At 67.0% G+C, this 15,479-nt stretch overlaps 1 protein-coding gene across 1 annotated transcript; it reads left to right on the top strand.

Moving 5' to 3' along the window:
* Nucleotides 1–628: 628 nt before the first annotated feature.
* On the top strand, nucleotides 629–13,879 carry SLC38A3 (solute carrier family 38 member 3). Its single transcript, XM_081106628.1, has 16 exons — nucleotides 629–678; nucleotides 7,335–7,477; nucleotides 7,557–7,635; nucleotides 7,770–7,885; nucleotides 8,390–8,463; nucleotides 8,538–8,630; nucleotides 8,731–8,812; nucleotides 9,812–9,894; nucleotides 9,980–10,038; nucleotides 10,332–10,484; nucleotides 10,562–10,641; nucleotides 10,895–10,995; nucleotides 11,451–11,575; nucleotides 11,654–11,798; nucleotides 12,825–12,928; nucleotides 13,017–13,879. The coding sequence occupies exons 2-16, from the start codon at nucleotides 7,377–7,379 to the stop codon at nucleotides 13,119–13,121; spliced, it is 1,500 nt and encodes a 499-aa protein (XP_080962754.1). The 5' UTR covers nucleotides 629–678; nucleotides 7,335–7,376; the 3' UTR covers nucleotides 13,122–13,879.
* Nucleotides 13,880–15,479: the final 1,600 nt, after the last annotated feature.

Below are 15,479 nucleotides of genomic sequence, written 5' to 3'. Positions count from 1 at the left end.
GGGCAGCGTGTTTCGGGGTGTAGGGCAGTGGTCGGCAAACTGCGGCTCTCGAGCCACCTGCGGCTCTTTGGCCCCTTGAGTGTGGCCACGAAGTTTCAGTCGCACTGTACGGGTATCCCCGCACGTGGTATTTTGTGGAAGAGCCACACTCAAGGGGCGGCAGTTTGCGGACCACTGTAGGGGGCTCCCAGGGAGTCTGCTTTGGACAGAAGCATCCCGCCCCCCCCAAGACTCAAAAGAGCCCTCCCCGAGCAGCGGCTGGCAGTGGTTCTCAACCTTCTGGCCCTTTAAATACGGTTCTTCATGTTGTGACCCAACCATTAAATTATTTTCGTTGCTACTTCATAACTGTCATGTTGCTACCGTGATGAACCGTCATGTAAATATCTGACATGCAGGATGGTCTTAGGCGACCCCTGAGAAAGGGTCGTTCGACCGCCAAAGGGGTCGCGACCCACAGGTTGAGAACCGCTGAAGGGGCCCCCTAGCGCTCACGCTGCTCTCCGCCCGCGGGGCCGGCCTCTCCGGGACCAGCCCCGCCTCGGGCCGCGGGGATTGGCGGGCGGGGGGCGGGCCGGGCCGGGGGCGGGGCGGCCCCTTCATCCCCTGCAGCGCGTGGGGCCGGAGCAGAGAGGCAGCGGCCGAGAGCCGAGCACCGCGTCCCCACCGCGAAGCCAGGTACGGCCAGGGCGCCGACCCCAGCCCGGGCCCCCGCGGGCCGAGCCTGCCGGCCACCCTCCGTCCGGGCCGCTGCCCCGCCCGCCCCGCCTCGGCAGGCGCCCGGCCCCCAGCCCCCGGCCCCCGGCCCCGCGCGCTGGGACCCGCGTGGCGGACTCTGCTCGGGGCTGGGCCGGTGTCCCGGGAGGGGCGCTCGGAGCCGGGCGGGCGGGCCGGGCGGGACAGCGGGTCGGCGGCACCCGATGGGCGGCCGAGGCGGCCTGTGCGGACGGGCTGGAGCGGCCGAGGGGGTAAGAGGGCCCGGAGCCACCCGAGCGCCGCCCCGACGGGCACCTGGCGCACGCCGGGCCGGTGAGCAGGCGGGGAGCCGGTCTATTTAACGCAGCTGCGCCGGGCAGGGGGTTGAGGGCGGATCGGGCGGGCTGCCTGGGGAGCTGCGGGCACATGCTGGCCCCGGAGCCCGTGCCATTTGCAGCCGGGCCGGCGGGCATGCGGGCACCGCGCGCTGGTGGCTCCCGAACGTGAGGGCGGGGCTCGAGGGGCGCCCCTCTCCACCCTGTGCCCGGCGGGGAGAGGTGGCCTCCGCCAACGCAAGGCGCAAGGCGCGCGTTTGTTTACACCCGGGTCTGGGAGGAGGCCCTGGGGCGGGGCCTGTGGGGACCCCCCCCCCCCACTGACCTGAGCCCTAAGCCCAGGTATAGGCTCCAGGTCTGAGGGGAGCTAAGGCACAGGTCCTTGTGGGGACACCTCAACGCAGGCGCATCCTTCCTGCAGACCCCCAGGCCTGCCTTTCCTCCCATGAGGGCCTGGGTCCCTGGCTCCCCTGGGGGCCTGTGGGCATCCCCCCCCCCCCAGGCTGGCATGGGCTCCTTCCTTCTGGAAAGCAAGCACCTGCTCCGAGCATAGAAAGCGACCGGGGACAGTGCTGTTATAGGAGGGAGCTCAGCACAAGCCTGGAAGGCTTCGTGTGGGCAGCACCAGAGGTGGCAGGAGCCGGCGGCGGAGCCCAGGCCTGGCGCCTCTCTGAGGACTGGGATGCCGAGCAGGAGTGAGAAACTGACTCCTGGGCATGGGGTGGCGGGGACTGACTCTGGTGGAGGTGGGGTCCGTGTCTCAGAACTTGGTTCTGCCTGGACCCAGAGAGCCCCTGTCCCCTCGCTGGCTCCTCGGGCCACCCGTCTGTTCAGTGCTGGTTCTTTTGGCCCAAAGCACACAACCCACCCCCAGTCCAGGGCTTTGGGAGGCCAGACCAAGAGAGTTGGTTGCTCCTGTCTTAGTGGCTGCTTGCTTAGAGTCCCAGACAAATGGGGAAACTGAGGCGAAATGGGACAGGCTAGGTGGTTCATGGTGTGTGGGCGGGGCCAGGGGGGGCTTTGGAGCTGAATGGAGTGCACGCTGAAAGTCTGGGCTGGGTGTGGGACAGGCACTCAGTTTGAGGGGGCCGTGTTTTGGGGGAGTTTGGCGTCTGTGTGCAGAAGCCTGGGGGGCGGGAGGGGGGCGGCCTGCGCCGTCGTGAGCCGGGCCCTGTGGGAGGACGCTCCGGCAGGCATGGCCGGCAGCTGCCATTGCAGCCGGGGGGAAGGCTGGGAGCTGGCCAAGGCCCTTGAACCGTTTTATTTGTTGAACAACATTTACTGAGCACCTACTGTGACCTGCGCACACTCCGTCTGCAGGGTGGAGGGTCAGCCTTTGACTCTGAACATGAAGACAAATGCGGGATGGGTGGGGTGCTCTAGGGGACTGGGCGGGGCTTTGGGGGCGAAGGAAGGCCCAGCTGCTGGGGCAGGGGTGGCTGGGCTTTGGATTTCCGCTCTGCAGGCCACGTCCTGCACAGCCCTCAGCTGGCACGTCTTCACACGTGCGGGCCCTTGAGGCTGGGGTCACTCCCACTGCCGCTGGCTCCGTGTATCTTTCCCATTGTGTGCGGTGGACGCGGTGCTGGCCAGGCGGGGTTTCCAGCTGGGCCCGGCCTGCGGATGTCCCTGCACCTGGCGGAGGGGGGCACGGCCCCTTTGTGGGAACCTGGAAATGCAGCGGCAGCCTTTCTGTGGGTCCTCCAGGGTCCTGCCTGGTCACCCCTGCAGGGCCCCCAGCCTGCCGCCTGCTCACCTGGGCCTCTGGCTGCCTCTCCCCTTCCTGCTCCTGGCCTGTCTCTGCCTCTCCTCGCTGTCCCTTGCTGTCCCTTCCCTCGCTGTCTCGCCTCTGTCTCTTTCTCCGTCCGGCTGTCACTGACTGCTGAGCCGCCTCGGGCTGTCCGTCTCCCTCTCCCTGTCTGAATGGCCAGCCGCCTACCTTCTCTCTGTCTGCGTCCCTCTGTCCATCCGCCCCTCTCCGACCCCCCGTCCCCGTCCGGATCAGGGTGCGTGGGCAGCATGTGTCGGGCGTGTTTTCTCTCTGCTTCTCCTCCCTCCCTCTGCCTCTCTCTGCTTCTTCTGGACGTTGGATGGAGCCTCTCCTCCAAGCTGACCTTGCCGTCAGCCCCCCCATCGGGGTCTCCGGTGCGTCCTGAGCTGCCCCGGGCCCCTGCTCCAGCTCTCTTTGGGGCCAGAAGTCCGGCTGTCCAAATATTTGGCCGCCTCCAGGGGATTCCGGGTCAGCAGGGAGGGGGATGGGCTGGCTGGCGCGGGGTCTTCCCTGCTCCTGGGGGCCCCAGGCATGTGACGTCCTGTCCTTTGCCTCAGCTGGGCCTCAGGCTACACGTCCCTCTCAGCGGGCTGGCGGCGGGGCGGGGGCTGCTGCTGGCTCCGGTCCCGTCTCGAGCCAAGAGGTTCCAGCTACAGCCGCTCCGGGGTCAGCCTGAGCGGGGAGGGTCCAGGGCTGGGTGGGCGGGGAGGCCGAGGTGTCTGGTGCGAGGCCCAGCTCGACGCATCAGCTGAGTGTCTAGAAAACAGCCCAACACAGGAAAGGCCACCTTCCGGTCCCCCCTTCCGGACGCCCAGAAAACAGACGCGCAGCCCCGGGCACAGGGCCGGGAGCCAGGGGAGGGGGATCGGTGTGGCCACCGCAGCGATGTTCTGGTCACCGGCCTTTGCCCACCTGCGTGCCACCAGCCGGTGTTGGCCATACGCTGGCCGCTGCCCCAGCGCTGTTGACAAGGAGCGAGTCGTGGACGGAGAACTGGGTCTCCTGGGGTCAAAATCGGGAGCTGCGGTGCTGGGGGCGGGGCGGCGGGGTGTGACACCTCCCTGTTCTGGACACGCACCCACGTGCCTTGGTCCTGGCCCCTGACCTCCGCCAGCAGGTTCCCCTCGATCCATGTGGTTGCGCCTTGAAAACACGCAATCCAGACGCGGGAGCCCATCTCCCCGCTGGCCGGCAGCTTGCCTAGGAGGTGTTTCCCTCTGAAGGCTGGGGAAGCAGGTGGCAGAGGGGTGCCAGGCTGACAGGGGCACCTTGTCTCAGCCAAGGGGATGAGGGATCAGGATGGGGAGCTGAACTGGGGCAGCCCTCAGCTCTGAGACCCCAGGGGTAGCCACAGAGGACCCTCAGGCCAGCTGCCTCTCCTCGGAGCCCTGGGCCAGGTTAGGCTGCCCGGGCCCGAGAGGCTGGGGGCCGTGGCAGCCAGCTCTGCGGGGCTTTGCGTCCACCAGGCTGTGGCCACGGGAGCGAGGGGCACGGGCAGGCTGCCTCCGCCCCCGTCGCTGGGGTCGGGAGGAAGGCAGCGCTTCCCACCGCGGCTGACACACGCGGCCCTGATTCGGGGCCTGGAGTCTTTAATTAGCCAAGCTTGGCACCTGCAAAGGGCGCCTGACGAGTTCGCACCCTGATGGCGTGGGCCGTGGGCGGGCGTCACCTGCTGCTCTGTCCCTGCGCCCTTATCTCCCCGCAGAACAAACAGGCCCGGGGCAGTGGCCTGGCCATCGATTTTCCTGCCCGAGCCCATGCTCGCCAGTGACAGATGCCATCCTGATGACCCACCACAGGTCACAGCGATCGCCCCGCCCCCATGCTCTGTGGGCAGAGGCCCCAGGGAGGCTCCTCACTGTGTCCCCAGCTTTGGTCAGACCTCACGGGACCCCAGGAGGACGGGCAGACACTGAGTCCTGAGTGGGGAGTCCCCTGCCCGCGGCCACGCAGCGAGGCAGGACGGTCAGCCTCGGATGCAGAGGGCACTCAGCTTTCCCCAGAGAGTGTCTGCGGGCCGCTTTCCTTGGGGGGGCGGTCCCGAGTCCACCCGACCCCCCGGTAGAGAGAAGCCTGGGAAGTGGCAGGCCTGAGGTGAGGGGGGTGGGTGTCAGAAATGGCGGCCGGCCTCAGGGGATGGCTGGGGGTGCGCGTGCCAGGCCAGTGCTCATGCCCACCCTGGGCCCCCAGCCCTTAGCCCTGCACTAGAATGAAGTACCGACTCCTTGCCTTGGCCTTGAAGGCTTTGCCAGGCTTGCCTGTGGCCACGGAACCTTTGCTCCCCCTCACAGCCTGCCTCACGCCACACCCAGGGCCTTTGCCCATGCTGTGTGCTCTGCTTGTCTCCCTCTCTCCTATTTCCCCACCATGGGGACTCCCACTGGAATTTCAGAACTGACTCCCTCACCGCCGCCGCCTCCAGGAAGCCTTCCGTGATGCCTCGCTCTCCCCTTCTTTGAGTCCCAGCACTATGCAGTTCACACTCAGTTGCAGCAAGAGCCATAAGGTGGTGGTGAAGGGCTTGGGGGTTTGTCATTTCCAGACTGAAAGCCAGTTGAGGGAACACATACCCATGTCCTCTCTGGGATCCCAGGCCAGCCCAAGAACCGGTGTGGCCTGGTTGTGAGTAACAAACAGGCCCTGGAAGTCTAAGCTCAGGTCCTGCTGGGGGTGAGGAACCTGGAGCCTGGCCCCCAGCACTGTGGCCATGACCATGCCGGGGGCTGTGAGGGAGGGATATTAGGGCAGAGAAGGGCGCTTGGTCCAGGCTGCCGACTCAGCACCCAGGGCCTGGCCCAGCCTGCCCTGGGGAGGCCCAGGCGGGCAACCCCAGCTCAGAGCCGGGAGCATCTGGAGTGACTCAGGACACCAGGTGCTGGCACCTCCACGGCAGCTGGGCTCCTTGGAGGGCATGGGTGGCGGGGCTCGGGCTACAGCGTGAAGCAGGCTGGCGTCAGGGATCTGGTCCCGGGACGAGGTCTGAGAAGAGATGCTCACACCCAAGGCCCTGGGTGGGCAGGGCTGGAGGAGAGGAGGGTCGGATGCCAGCATCAGAGGAAGGAGAGGCAGATTGAGAGGGTCCGAGGGGGCTGGGCGTGGGGTTCCCGGAACAGCATGTCTGGCATCTGAACTCTGATCAGCTCTGTGTGGCTGCGGCCCCCAGGACACAGGGCCTGAGTCCCAAGCCTGGCCTCCCCTCCCCTCCCCTATTCCCAGGTTTGAGGTCCTGGTGCTCCAGGTTCCAGAGCAACCCCAAGACCATCGGTTCTGAGTGGGGACAGAGGGCTCAGGGCCGGATCAGGGTTCCCAAGCAGAGGGGTGCCGTGGCGGCAGGACGGAGCTCTGGCTGACCTGCTTGGCAGTGCTGTCCACTCCCTGGTCACCACTCTGGCCTCGGCTCTCATGCTGGCCAACTGGCCTCCAGCATGGCCTTATAGACCCTGAGGGCGCTGTGCCCTGCTGCCTTCTGGTCACAGGTGGGTGGCTCCCGTCCCCAGGGTCGGGACAGGGGTCAGCGAGTTGTCTGGGCAGTGAGCAGGGCTGGTTGTGGGGAGCGGGGATGGGGGGCTAGTTCCATGAACCCCAGCGAAGCCACGCCCTAAGGCAGGAGAGGGGGCCGGTCCCGAGGCCCATGTGCCTCTGCAGCTGGCAAGGCCCTGAGCCCTGGCCTGGGGCTCCAGGAAGGGGGTGCTGCTCCAAGGGCCCTGGCAGTGGGCACCTAAGGGTGGGGGCTCCCTGGAGGGAAGGAGAGGCCTGAGGGAAAGCGGGGCCTGAGGCCAGGGCTGGTGGAGGGTGAGGCCTGTGTGGCCCAGAGAACAGGGCCCGGGGCACCCGTTTCCGGGAAGGGCCCTGGGGGCTCCTTGTGGGTGGCGGGCGGGCAGGGCCCAGGTGTCCAGCGCCCAGCACTGCCTCAGGCCTCCTGGCTCCGAGGGGGTGGCCTCCGCGCCTGCCATTCCCAGCGCCAGCGCGGAGCCCACAGAGGGGCCTTTGTTCTGGCTGCCAGCAGTGCCCGCCGGGCGGCTGGGAACCGGGCCCGCAGCCCTCACCCTTTCTCCAGCCTTCAGCCGTCGGCCGTGCCATTCTAGGTTGGCCAGGAGGCCCCTGGCACACGGAGCGGGCACAGGAAACCGTCTCCCAGCGTTAACTTCAGGGAGGAGACAGTCCAGGCCCCCCCCTGAGTGGGCCATGGGGGCCGGGGACTCAGCATCCTGGCGCCGCTGGGCTCTGAACTTAGGGCATCGATTGACCTCGCTTCCCAGATGGGGACATTGAGGCCTTGAGGGCTGGCTGGGCCGGTGCGTGTGTGTTGGGGTGTGGGTGGAGCCCTGGGTACCGGTGGAGGTGCCCCTCAGGACGCCATGGCGACCCCAGGCGTCCAAGCTCTGGTCCCCCACAGGCAGGTTCCAGGGGGGCCGCAGGCAGAGCGGCCTGGTGCGCCCTGGGCGGCCCTGGGAGGTGCTGGGCTGAGACCTCCTGTGGGCCTGGGCCTGGGCCTGGGCGCGGGGATGACCCCGGGGCCGTCCGCGCTGCAGGCTGCTGAGTGTCGGCGTGAGAGCGAGGCTGTTCCCTGAGCCATGGAGGCGCCTCTGCAGACGGAGATGGTGGAGCTGGTGCCCAACGGCAAGCACTCAGAGGGGCTGCACTCCGCGGGCATCCCCACCGCAGGCAGCGAGAGGTGAGCTGCGGGGGCACCCGCCAGGGCTCAGCGCAGAGCAGGGGCTGAGCTGACCGCCCGCCCTGGCCTGTGCCCGCAGGGCCCACAGCCGGCGGAGCCACGTGGAGGGCGAGGGCTTCGTGCACAAAAGCCCGGGCAAGGAGCCGCACTTCACCGACGTGAGCGGGCAGGGAGGGGCTAGGGCACCCTGGGGGCGGGGGCGGGGGGCGGGGAGGGGGTGCCCAGGGCAGTGAGGGAGGCCGAGGGCAGGGAGGGATGCTGACCCACCCCCTCCCTCCCACGCGGCCCGCAGTTTGAGGGGAAGACCTCGTTCGGGATGTCGGTGTTCAACCTGAGCAACGCCATCATGGGCAGCGGCATCCTGGGGCTGGCCTTCGCCATGGCCAACACGGGCATCATCCTCTTCCTGTGAGTGCCAGCTGCCGCCCTTCCCCAGATGGAGCCCAGGCAGGCCACCCCCAGGACCCCCCAGTTTCCTGTCCCGAGGCCCGGTGGCAGGGACGAGCACTTACATGCAGCCCAGACCGTGGCCCAGCCAGCCCGGCCCGGCCACTGCCCCTCACTGCCCAGCGGGCCGCTGAGCTGCCGGCAGGGCCACTGCACCTTCTGGAGTGACACGTGATGGAGCCCGTGGCCAGGCCTGTGTGCACGCGTGTCCTCACCCGGGAGTCTGCCCCGCAGCCAATGGGACACACGTCTGTTCCAGGAACTCGAGGAGCGGCGGGCTGACAGCCTCTTCTGGGTCACGGTCCTTCTGGGTTAAACCAGCCGGAGCTCACCCCCCCCCCCGGGGCCTGCTGAGCATGTGTCTGGGGGTGCAGCCCTGGTCCCCGAGCCCACACCCCCAGGCCTCCCGGGCCCCTCGCCTCCGCTGGCCAGGGAGCCAGGGCTCTTTTCTCTCCCTCGCCCCAGGTTCCTGCTGACGGCCGTGGCCCTGCTCTCCAGCTACTCCATCCACCTGCTGCTCAAGTCCTCGGGGGTCGTGGGTGAGCCTCGGTCCCGCCTGCAGCAGGGAGGGGGGCGGGGAAGGGCGCTCCTGACGCGGCTCCTTGGCCCACAGGGATCCGTGCCTACGAGCAGCTGGGCTACCGCGCCTTCGGGACCCCCGGCAAGCTGGCGGCCGCCCTGGCCATCACGCTGCAGAACATCGGAGGTGCGGGCGGCGGGCGGCGGGCAGGCCCAGGCGGGCGGAGAGGGGGACGGTCTGAGGGAGCGCAGGCCGCTGACCCGGTGCCTGCCCGCCCCTCCCCCAGCCATGTCCAGCTACCTGTACATCATCAAGTCCGAGCTGCCCCTGGTCATACAGACCTTCCTGAACCTGGAGGAGAAAACTTCGTGAGCCTCAGGGTGGGGTGGGCTGGGTGAGGGTGGGAGGCCCCGTCTACCCCCGCATGTCCACCCCTGGCCCTGGGAGCCCAGGTGGGGCGAGTGGGAGAGACCCCATAATGGCTGGGCAGGGGCAGGGGCAGAGAGCGGCCGGCAGGACTGACATCAGCCACGCCCGGCCATGAAGCACCTGATCTTAGGGGACCCCCGGGAGAGCCACGTGGGCGGGGTGAGGACACAGGCCGCCTGGCCCTGCCCAGCCTGTGAGCAGGGAGGACCCAGGAGCCCCGGCTTAGCGCTAAGCGCCTGCTATTCCCGCTGTGGCTGGGGTGAGCCCCGCCCAGGACACTAAGCCCAGCGTGTCCCAGTTGCCCAGCATCGGTTCAGCCGATGGCTTCAGCCACGTTGGTGAGTCGGGCGGAGAAGACAGGCCGTGCCCTCGGCCACAGCCATCGGCCACAGCCAGCGAGCAGAGGGGCTGACGCAGAGAGCAGTCTGGGAAGAGGGGACAGCGGACCCCCTCCCCGGGCCGTTCCCCAGGAGCTGGCCTTCGGTCCTGCCCAGAGGATGGTCCTGCCCCTCGTCCCTTTAGTTCCCTGCAGCCCCTGCCCGTGGCCGGCAGGATGAGGATGGTGCCGGGCGCGCCGCAGGAGGGACCACAGGGGCTCAGGTGGTTGGAAAGTCCCGAGACCCAGGGAAGAGGCCCCACCCCCAGAGCCAGCTTCTTTCATCCCAGCCACCTCCTGGGCTCCTGGGGCCGCCCCCTGGGGAGGCCGGACCAGACCTCCGGGTCCTGAGAAAACAGCAGAGCCTGATGGAGTGGGGCCCGGGCAGTGGCCGAGCGCCTGGGCCCTCGCCTCACCCAGGAGAGCGTGACGGGCTGCCCGCTGCAGAGGGACAGGGAGCCTCAGTGCCGGGCACCACTGGTGATCCCGGCGGGGGTGGAGGCAGGCGGCGCCACTCGGGGCTGCATGGGCTCTGATCTCGCTCCCCACTCCCATCCTGCAGGGACTGGTACATGGATGGGAACTACCTGGTGATCCTGGTCTCGGTCACCATCATTCTGCCCCTGGCACTGATGCGGCAGCTCGGTGAGTGTGACAGGGCCAGGCCGAGGGGGTGTTGGAAGGATATGCCAGAGGAGACCGTCTCACAGCGCCTTCCCCGACTCCGCAGGCTACCTGGGTTACTCCAGCGGCTTCTCGCTCACCTGCATGGTTTTCTTTCTAGTTGCAGTGAGTCACCCTCCATGCTGGTCAAGGGAGGAGGCAGGTCCCCTAGGGCCCCTGTCAGAGGGAGGAGGCAGGTCCCCTAGGGTCCCTGTCAGAGGGAGGAGGCGGGTCCTCTAGGGCCCCTGTCAGAGGGAGGAGGCGGGTCCCCTAGGGCCCCTGTCAGAGGGAGGAGGCAGGTCTCCTAGGGCTCCTCTGTCGGACAGGCGGCAGCTCCCCGATCTGGTCTAGGTCAGAGCAACTTCCCAGGCAGCCTTGCCTGGCCCTGATACTCTCCTCCCCTCCCCCACCCCCACCAGGTCATCTACAAAAAGTTCCAGGTGCCATGCCCACTGCTCTCCAACTCTGCCAACATCACAAGCAACTCCAGCCTTGGGGAGGGGACACCGCCCCTGGGGGAGACTTTCAGCTCAGACTCCTGCACCCCAAACTACTTCACACTCAACATACAGGTTCTGACAGGCCCAGGGTGGGGGCAGGGCGGGGGGAGTCGGAGGGGGCTGCCCTGACAGTCTTCCTGCTCCCCCAGACGGCATACACCATCCCCATCATGGCCTTCGCCTTCGTCTGCCACCCCGAGGTGCTGCCCATCTACACGGAGCTCAAGGAGTAGGTCCTGGCGGAGGGCGGGCTGCCTGAGCTGCTGGGGGCAGGGCGAGGCCGGGTGTGTCCTGCAAGGGGTGATGGGACCTCCATGTGCTATGGGTGACGGGAGGGGGGGACGGGGGGGGGGCAGGAAGGAGGCTTCCTTGTCGCACATGGTGAGGGGGCGATACCAGAGAGACCCGGGCACAGGGGGTCTTGTCTCCCAGAGTGGCCCTGCCAGGCACCAAGCCCCTCCCCTGCCCCCTCCCCCCCACAGTCCCTCCAAGAGGAAGATGCAGCACATCTCCAACCTGTCCATCGCCGTCATGTACGTCATGTACTTCCTGGCCGCCCTCTTCGGCTACCTCACCTTCTATGGTAAGTGCTAGGCTGCGGGGCAAGGCAGGTGCTTGCCACGGGCACAAGGTGGACCCAGGCCCAAGCCTACCTCCTGCCCGGCCACCTGCTAACCACCCCCCGCCTGCTGACCCCCCTCCCCGCCTGCTGACCCCCCCGCCTGCTGACCCCCCCCGCCTGCTGACCCCCCTCCCGCCTGCTGACCCCTCCCCGCCTGCTGACACACCTCCCCGCCTGCTGACCCCCCCCCGCCTGCTGAACCTCCCCCGCCTGCTGACCCCCCCATCTGCTGACCCCCCCATCTGCTGACCCCCCCGCCTGCTGACCCCCCTCCCCGCCTGCTGACCCCCCTCCCCGCCTGCTGATCCCCCTCCCCGCCTGCTGACCCCCCCGCCTGCTGACCCCCCTCCCGCCTGCTGACCCCCCCCGCCTGCTGACCCCCCCCCCCGCCTGCTGACCCCCCCCCGCCGCCGCAGACCGCGTGGAGTCGGAGCTGCTGCACACCTACAGCCAGGTGGACCCGTTCGATGTGCTGATCCTCTGCGTGCGCGTGGCCGTGCTGACGGCGGTCACACTCACGGTGCCCATCGTGCTGTTCCCGGTGAGCCCGGGGCCGCCCGGCTGGGTGGCGAGGCCGGGGGGCTGGGACGACGGGGCTGACGGCTGGTGACGCCCCCAGGTGCGCCGCGCCATCCAGCAGATGCTGTTCCCGGACCGGGAGTTCAGCTGGCTGCGGCACGTGGTCATCGCCGTCGGCCTGCTCACCTGCATCAACCTGCTGGTCATCTTCGCCCCCAACATCCTGGGCATCTTCGGGATCATCGGTGAGCGCCTGCCGGCGGGCGGCCCAAGAGTCCCTCCTCCACAAATCCTGGCGGGTCCCGAGCTCACACCCCACACTTACTTACTTATTTAAATTCTTTAATTAATGGATTTTCGAGAGAGAGAGGGAGGGAAAGAGAAACATCCATTTGTTGTTCCTCTTGATGCATTCATTGATCGACCCTGGTATGTGCCCCGACTGGGGATGGAACCTGCATCCCTGGTGTATCAGAATGACGCTCCAACCCACTGAGCCACCCGGCCAGGGCCTCACACCCACATGGAGGTGGGGGCTGCTGGCCACGTGCACGGCATGGCCTCCAGCTGAGGTTTTGTACGAAGGCTGTTCTAACACCTTTTGAGGACTCAGAACCCCTGAGGCGGTGCCTCCACACAGGAGGTCTTGTCCCCACCTTGCATGTGCGGAGCCTGAAGTTTAGAGCCACTGAGGGAGTCGCAGGGCCATTCAGCTGGTAAGTGAGGAGCCTGGATTCAGGCCCAGGACCATTCAGGCTCTGCCCACCACCCCAAACCGTTGGGGTCTCTGCGCTGGAAGATCAGCAATTCTGAGACATCTTGTGAGGGACCCATCTCAGGAGCCTGACTCCCTCACCCAACTCTGCAGGGACGGCCACACGGGCCTGGGCTGAGTATCATGGGTCTCAAGGACAGGACTCTTGGTTGTAAATATCCGAAATCCAACTCAAAGTGAAGGAAGCACAAAGGAATGTATTGGCTCAAATAGTAGAAACGCCTTCAGGAATAGCTGTATCCAGGTGCCCGATATCCTTACGTCTCGGTCTCTAGCTCGTCACTTGTCTTTCCTCTTTGCCAGCTTCACTCACTGAGATTCTTCTGACACCAGCGAGCTAGCTTTCTACCCCAAAGGGCAGAGAACAAGAGCAGGGGCTGGTGGTCCCCCTAGAATCTCCCCCAACAAGGACTGTTTGATTTCATCGGGCCCAACCCCTGGAACGTAGCGAATCGGTGGCCGTGAGCCCTTGGTGGCCATGCCTGGTTTTTTGCAGGTGCCACGTCGGCCCCATGCCTCATCTTCATCTTCCCTGCCATCTTCTACTTCCGCATCGTGCCCAGCGAGAGGGAACCTGCCAAATCCACCCCCAAGATCCTGGTGCGAGGGGCCTGGAGGCCGGTGGGCTGGTAGGAAGCTGAGGGCACTGCTCTGACCTCGGTCCTGACCCTGACCCCTGACCCCACAGGCCCTTTGCTTCGCTGTGCTTGGCTTCTTGATGATGACCATGAGCTTGAGTTTCATCCTCATTGACTGGGTGTCGGGGACCAGCCGGAGTGGAGGAAGCCACTAGGACAGCCGTCCAGTTCTGCCGACTCATCCTGCGCCCCTGCCCAGACTCCTCAGCCCCTGCTCGCACCCGGCGCCAGGCAGGGCCAGGAGAAAGGTGTGGCTAACGTTATGGCGGCGCATGGCCCTGCCCCACGTCCTCTCTGTGAAAGGCTTTTATTTTTAAGAAGAACCAGGACCAAGGCCCTTGGCCCGACCCGCTGGGCCCTGGGGCTGCAGCGCCTTCCTGAGCTGGGCGCGGGGGGCTGCACCCCTGCTCCCCTCATGTTGCCTCAGATCCCCCCAAACCCCGCTCCCCCCTTGCACAGAGGTGGACACTGAGTCACCCCGCCTGTGGGGCACACAGAGCGGGACCAGGCCGCAGCCACCCCCACCTGGCTGCTGGGCCACGGTCTGCCCTGAGGCCCCAGCTCCCTTGCCCCCATGGCCTCCCCCCCCCCCCCCAGGCCCCTCACAGGCACTTGGGCTCAGGCCCCTGGATGCTCTTGTCCCCTCTCCCACCCCTCCACCGGGAGCAGACCCCCCACTCTGCCCCTGGAGCCAGTAGGTTCTCTGGAGGGTGAAGCTGGTGTGGGGACCCCCAGGGACCCCTCCTGCACCTGCACCAGCCCTGGGGAGGCTGGGACTCCCCCACCCGAGCCTGGGCTGAAGCTCGCGTCCAAGAGGAGAGAGGCCGGGCGGAAGCCTCTGCCCCGGCGCCGAGCCCCCAGGCCCCTGGGGCAGGGGGAGGCTGGCTGCAGCCCTTTTATAAATATGACACACAAGCTGCGTTCCCTGTTCTTGACTTCTGGGGCCTGGGTTCCTGGAAAGCAGCGTGGGAGCTGGGATGTGGGTGTGATGGGGGCCCCCTGCCTCTGCCCCGGGATGGGGTGGGCACAGGCGGTCCCCTCCTGTCCCGCCGCGGCTGCTCAGACCCTGCTCTGGGCCCGGGCCAGCTGCGCACAGACCTGCTTTCTCCCGGGCGAGGTGGGGGATGAATGAGGCCCAGGAAGTGGGACAGAGAGGCTCCGGAAGGAGGCAACGTGAGGCGCATCCAGCACCGAGATCTGTGCCCCCCCCTCTAGCCTGCAGGAGCCCCGCCTCCCCCCCCCCCCATCCAGGGCCCGTGCCCTGTGCCCATCAGACTGCTCTCCCCCAGCAGCGCCTGCCGGGGTGCAGGTGGGGAGGGAGCCGTGTGGCCTGAGTGAGCGAGGGCGCCCAGGCCAGGCAGGGGGTGCAGGACACCGGGATAGGGGGGAGGGCTGGGGTGGGGGCCTGGGAGGCTGCCCATGGCCTGGGGCGGGCCTGAGCCAGCGGGGCCCAGCGGGATGGAGCTGCCCAGGTCTTGGCACCAAACCCTCATTAGCAGAGACCCTGTGCCCAGCGAGGCCTCCGAGGAAAGGGCAGCAGGAAAAATCCAGTTAGAACTGGCAGGGCTGCCAGCATGGCCCCTGAAGAAAGGACTTCCTCGGGCTGGTGGCTGCCGGGGCCATGGCGTGCCAGCTCCTGATTCCCGTCAGCCCCGTGCCTGGCTCCTGGGGAGCCCCGGGACCCCAGAAAGAGCAGGACCCTGGCCTGGGGGGCCGCAGCCCAGCGTCCCGGCAAGAGGGCCACCCTCGGGGGCTCTGGCTTCTTCCCCATCAGAGGAGGCTGCAGCCCGCCTTGGACCCTGGGCTCCTGGGAGCGGGAAGCAGCACAGGCAGGGGCCGCCCTGCAGACCTGGGCCCGTCCTGGCGCCCTCCGCCCAGAGGCCACAGGGGACACGCCGGCAGTAGCTCCCCCGCCGCGCACGGGCAGGAGGACCCTGCCCGGGAGGCCTCCGTCTCTGCTCCCCGGCAAGGCTGCCCCAGCCGGACACTGGGCAGCAGGGCTGCGGCCGCTCCGCTATATCCAAGCTCAAGGGCCCACTGGCTGAAAGTGAGTGACCTCCCGCCTAGCTGTCCTGCCCGACTCGGGCCCCCGAGGCCCTTGGTCAGCATTAAGCATTTTTGTGTTTTGAAGAGGATCCCAGGTCTTTTCTTTTTCGCTTTTAAAACGTTTCTCTAGCCCTGGCCAGTTTGGCTCAGTGGATAGAGTGTCGGCCTGCGGGCTGAGGGGCCCAGGTTTGATTCTGATCGAGGGCACATACCTCGATGGCAGGCTCGAGCCCCAGCCCCAGTCAGGACACGCAGGAGGCAACCGATCGATGTGTCTCTCACATCGACGTTTCTCTCTCCTTCTACTCTCTAAACAGCAATGGGAGCATATCCTCGGGTGCGGATTAACAACAACAACATTTCTCCGAAAAAATAAAATAAAACACACAAAAACAACACACACACACAAAAACTTGTTCACTTGGAATATGGACAAGATAGAACAGCAGAAAGTCCGGCACAAAAGT

Source organism: Myotis nattereri (genome assembly GCF_964212035.1).
Source record: "Myotis nattereri genome assembly, chromosome: 14".
Lineage (NCBI taxonomy): Eukaryota > Metazoa > Chordata > Mammalia > Chiroptera > Vespertilionidae > Myotis > Myotis nattereri.
The sequence above is the reverse complement of the archived record's forward strand: the minus strand, read 5'-3'. Positions and strand labels throughout refer to the sequence as shown.

Bases quoted from the DNA above. Each gene is read 5' to 3' on its own strand.
- SLC38A3 (XM_081106628.1), top strand. From the start codon at position 7,377: ATGGAGGCGCCTCTGCAGACGGAGATGGTGGAGCTGGTGCCCAACGGC. The intron at 10,996-11,450 runs GTAAGTGCTAGG...CCGCCGCCGCAG, and splicing joins CGGCTACCTCACCTTCTATG to ACCGCGTGGAGTCGGAGCTG. The intron at 11,576-11,653 runs GTGAGCCCGGGG...TGACGCCCCCAG, and splicing joins TGCCCATCGTGCTGTTCCCG to GTGCGCCGCGCCATCCAGCA.